Source organism: Branchiostoma belcheri, unplaced genomic scaffold, assembly GCF_001625305.1.
Source record: "Branchiostoma belcheri isolate BF01 breed outbred unplaced genomic scaffold, Haploidv18h27 scaffold91, whole genome shotgun sequence".
Classification (NCBI taxonomy): domain Eukaryota; kingdom Metazoa; phylum Chordata; class Leptocardii; order Amphioxiformes; family Branchiostomatidae; genus Branchiostoma; species Branchiostoma belcheri.
The window spans coordinates 346,345-351,125 of NW_017804587.1; the positions used below are offsets into that span (position 1 = coordinate 346,345).

General features: G+C 48.1%; 1 protein-coding gene across 1 annotated transcript; it reads left to right on the plus strand.

Annotated features, from left to right (window-relative positions):
- The first annotated feature begins 1,130 nt into the window (after positions 1-1,130).
- LOC109488007 (proteoglycan 4-like) lies at positions 1,131-3,809 on the plus strand. Its single transcript, XM_019792149.1, has 3 exons — positions 1,131-1,197; positions 1,486-1,643; positions 1,902-3,809. Exons 2-3 carry the CDS (start codon positions 1,486-1,488, stop codon positions 3,457-3,459), a joined length of 1,716 nt encoding a protein of 571 aa, XP_019647708.1. The 5' UTR covers positions 1,131-1,197; the 3' UTR covers positions 3,460-3,809.
- Positions 3,810-4,781: the final 972 nt, after the last annotated feature.

The window sequence follows — 4,781 nt, forward strand, 5'->3', positions numbered from 1 at the left end:
ACCTACTTTTAGAACATTTCACAAGTCTCAAGTTAGCGACGGTGGCCTCATTTTTTACATATCTTGCTCCAGACATAGCCGACGGGATAGTTGTTTACGTGCGTTTCATTAGTTCTCGTGTTAGAATATCACTACACTTAATGACATCTTTAGTCATCCTCCCAGTTGTAGATGTAACTGAGTACATGCTAAGTGCCAGTATATAGACGAAGATGTCCTCAAGAGCTGCGTCTAAAGGAAATGACGTTTTCTTCTGAATGACAAGCGCTGCACGCGACCGGAAATTCAATGAGACAGGATTGACAGTCGATGTACTCACAGGGCTCCGATAACTGTGTATCCTTCCATAAGTGGTGAGGAGTTATAAATTGCTGGTAAACAAAGTGACATGTCCAGTCCTGATTTCCCCAGACCAGTGTAAGATCTGTAGAAGATACTCAAGAGCCGTCTGGGCTGGACGCAGCACACTGCGCTCCGTTAAGGTAGGTCCACAGTTTTCACCAATTATGTAAAGGATAATGGCCTTGACTTCGCGAATGTCAAGACCTACTATAATGCCTTCATTTGAACTGAATTTTAAAATCATTTCAAATGCAAGTGAAGATCCCTACCTGGTCCCATTTTATGTGGCATGCGTTCCATGCGGCTCCGAACTTAACAAGTCCTCACATCGCTAATTTTGCTGTAGGCAAAATAATCGAGAATTGAATGAAGAAAAAGATACAATTGTGAAGAACTCCACAGAATGCTGATTTCGGTTTGTCGCAACTACGTATACATAGTGACATATGCGGATCGTAGAATTGGGTACAGTGTATCCTCATCTATCTCGACTACTTGGGGTCAATTTCGACGGCAGCATATCTAGACAACCCTGTGGATCTTCCCCCAAACTGTCCTAGAACAACGGCTGTGTTCTGTACTAAAATGGACAATATAGACCCCATAACCAGGGCCACAATTCACTTGTCGTTTTCACAACTATGATTAATCAACCAACGTCTTTCAAATATGTGGGTCGATCATTCTTAATCTGGTTTCACCAGGGCAGGGTTTCATGACTGTTTACCCACCTTTATTGGTTTGTCCAGTGATACATGCACCCGTCCCACCAGTGGTCGCTACCAAGTGACAGACGAAGTCACTGTACAACGACTAAAATCCGGATCTGTGGGCCTGCCAATCATAGAGGGTAAAGTAAGTAAACATCAAATCGATCTTATATTCTGTGCCAACTATTCAAGCTGTTTGAACAAAATAAAACGTCACAAAACTTAGCGATGTAATTAACGTTTCAGGTATCGAAGAAAATAAAAAAATGCATCAGAACAAAATCGGATCCCTCTTCTTGCAGGGTGCAGGGAATCAATTTCCAACTTCTTCCGAAGTGCATACAGGGAATTGACTTAGGCCTAGGAAAAGGTTATGTGATGTTTCTGGTTACAGTCCTGATACTTTTACTAACGTTTGCACGATGTATTTCAGATGTCCCAGATATACACCTACCGGCGCGTGTCGCCATGGAGGCGCCACAGGGCGTTCCTTAGCGTCATGGACGCCAAACTGGCCAACCTCACCACCGCCAAGTACTTCCCCTACATCACAAAGCCTGTGCATCTCTTCAAGAAGGGGCACTACTACGAGTAGGTCCTGTTTTAAAAAGTTATAAATGAAATACGTGCCCGTGATCTTAACTGCAATGTTTGGCATAATACTTATATCAAACGCTTCACATTCTTTTCCTCAACTTGAGTTATGATGCATGCAGTGATATGTGATACAGGTACTAGGTGACATTTCTTTTTGAAATTCAATCTCAAAAGGAGATAGAAATACCTTACGTTACGTTATGTTACGTTATCTTAAAGTACTTACCTTATGTGTCCATCTTTCCCACGAAGCGTTCTTGCTCTTGGCTCTAATCTGGAGGCAGCATCGACCAAGCTGTCAAAGGCCATCGGTCCTCTGGCGGAAATCGAAGTGGAAGAACCGGAAACTCCTGAAGCACCAGCCGCCGACCAACCCGAAGTCACGGACACAGTCACGGATCCTGCACCTCCGGTCGCTGAGGAGGTCACCGAGAAAGAGCCAGAAGTCGTTGCAGCACCGGAGCCTCCTGCAGAACAACCCGTTCCGGAACCCGCAGAAGAAGTCGCTACGGACCCAGAAACCTTTGCTAAGGAAGAGGAAGCAGTTGATGAGGAACCTGAAGTTGTTGCTGAAGAACCCACACCAGTCGCCGAGAAGCCGGAACCGGCTGTGGAAGAGCCTGGGCCGGCTGTGGAAGAGCCTGAGCAGGTTGCTACGGCACCAGAACCTGTTGCTAAGGAACCCAAACCGGAGCCTACACCGGCAGAACCTGCACCTGAGCCCGCTCCTGCTGCAGATGTGCCGGCACCAGCAGCTGAACCAGAGGCAGCAAAACCTGCTATAGAGGAGACAAAACCAGAGCCGGAGGCAGCAGCGGCGGAACCTCCGGCACCAGAATCGGCACCAGAAGCTCCGGCACCAGAAGCGGCATCTTCCGCACCGGAGGCTACAGCGGCAGAGTCAGTGCCAGCACCGGAAACTCCTGAGGCAGATCCAGCACCAGCCGCACCGGAAACCCCGGTACCGGAACCTGCATCAGAGGCCCCAGAAGCAGCACCCGCACCAGAAGTGGCAGCACCGGAAGCTCCTGCAGCAGAGCCAGCACCGGAAGTGGCAGCTCCGGAAGCTCCTGCAGCAGAGCCAGTACCGGAAGTCCCAACAGCAGAACCAGTGGCAGCAGCGGAGGTGGCAGCACCGGAAGCACCAGCACCGGAGGTGGCAGCACCGGAAGCACCAGCACCGGAAGCTGCAGCACCGGAAGCTGCAGCACCGGAAACTCCGGTAGCAGAGCCAGTGCCAGAACCGGAAGCGCAAGCACCGGAAGGAGAACCGGCACCGGAAGCCCCAGCACCAGAACCGGAAGCTCCGGCAGCAGAAGCCCCAGCACCGGAACCTCCGGCACCGGAAGTGTTAACACCAGAAGCACCAGCAGCAGAACCAGCGGCACCGGAAGCATCAGCACCGAAAGCCGCAGCACCGGAAGCGCCAGCACCGGAAGCAGAACCGGCACCGGAAGTTCCAGCAGCAGAACCAGAAGCCCCAGCAGCAGAACCAGAGGCGGCACCGGAAGCGGCAGCAGAACCAGAGACGGCACCGGAAGCTCCAGCACCAGCAGAATCACCTGCACCGGAAGCCCCGGCAGAAACCGCAACAGAAGAGAAGCCGGCGCCACCGGTGGCCGAAGAAAAGCCGGCACCAAAACCAGCTGCACCAGCGAAGAAGCCAACGACCACAACCGATGCCCCGTCCGCGAAGGCAGAACCACTGTGGAAGCAGCAACTCAGGCTCAAGAAAGCCAAAGCAAAGGAAGGAGAGGCCGCAAAGCAGGGTGCGCCAGCACCGGATTCAGCGATCAGCAACGCTGCGTAATTAAGGACTGTCGTTTTGTATATATATATATAATCTATCTAGTTTTCGCTTATGAAGCGGTATAATTACAAACTCCCTGAGGAATGTACAACTGTCGACCAAAGTGATATGAAGTCGTGCTTGAAGAAACGGCAACTTCGCTTATATAAACGGCACACAGTCAGGGTGACGTCTATAAAATGCATAACAAGAAAAATTTTAACAAGTATGTGATGAATTCACATGATAATAGGTATAATAGGTATTGCCAATGGAAGAGTTATCTTAGGTCTATTATATAAAGATCTACTGTATGTATCAATGACTTTATCGAACATGCACGTGCTCAGCAAACAAAGCAGCAAGGAGAAAAAGACGGCAGGCGTTTAAAAGCTTGGCATTTGCTAAATATATGTCCATGGACGTTCAACTGTCTAGCTGTGTGTTCTTACGTGTGTGTGTGAAACAGCAGATCCAGTTGGAATCTGCCTGTGGGCAAAAGAACCTTGGAAATGTAGGGCAGCGGGCTTAAGTCGTGCAACCTTTTTGTCTACTGTCCCCCAATGTATGCCAATAAACTACATTTGCATGTCATCCAAACACACAAAAAGACCTTTTATATACATCAGAGTATAGGAGACGATAGGAGCCATGAACTCAACACACCAGGCTGGTTCAAAATTTAAACAATGAATTTTGAACTTTTAATGATACCATTGCATTGAAAGATGGAATAACTGTAACAACTAGGATGAAAAGGTCTGTTTTCAACTGTTCAGGGCAAAATATGAGCATTTTGCAGTTGATTCTGAATTTTTATTTTTATTTGCAAATCAGAAAAAAATGAAGCGGCGAATCCGTTAACCAAGAAATTAAATTGGTGTGGCCCTACGGGAAAATGAAAACTATTCCAAAGTGCTACAGTACTGTCTGACCCATGACGAAGCATGGAACACTATAATATGGACCTAACCACTTCGTAAACAGGGGTCGACTGTGTTTGCGTTGACTTCAAGGTCAAAGAAGGTTCATAGAGTCGATATTTGCATAACCTACTTCTCTATGACCTAGTATTCTATTTGTCAGCACGTGCGTCATCCGACACCTTTGTGCGTACGTGAGCACCGACACAGAGGCCACGTAGCGAGGTACGCTGTTGTTTTGTTCCAAAAGAACATACATGTAGTTACACACACGAGGGGTTGTCATTAAGATCTACATAAGGTTTTCAGCCTAAGATCCACCCCGCCCCCTAATGACACTAGCTAATTGTAAAAGATCTGACCCCTGATAGCATGTTCCATTGTGTTGAGAACAGATTACGAATGTAGTCGTCTGCACTG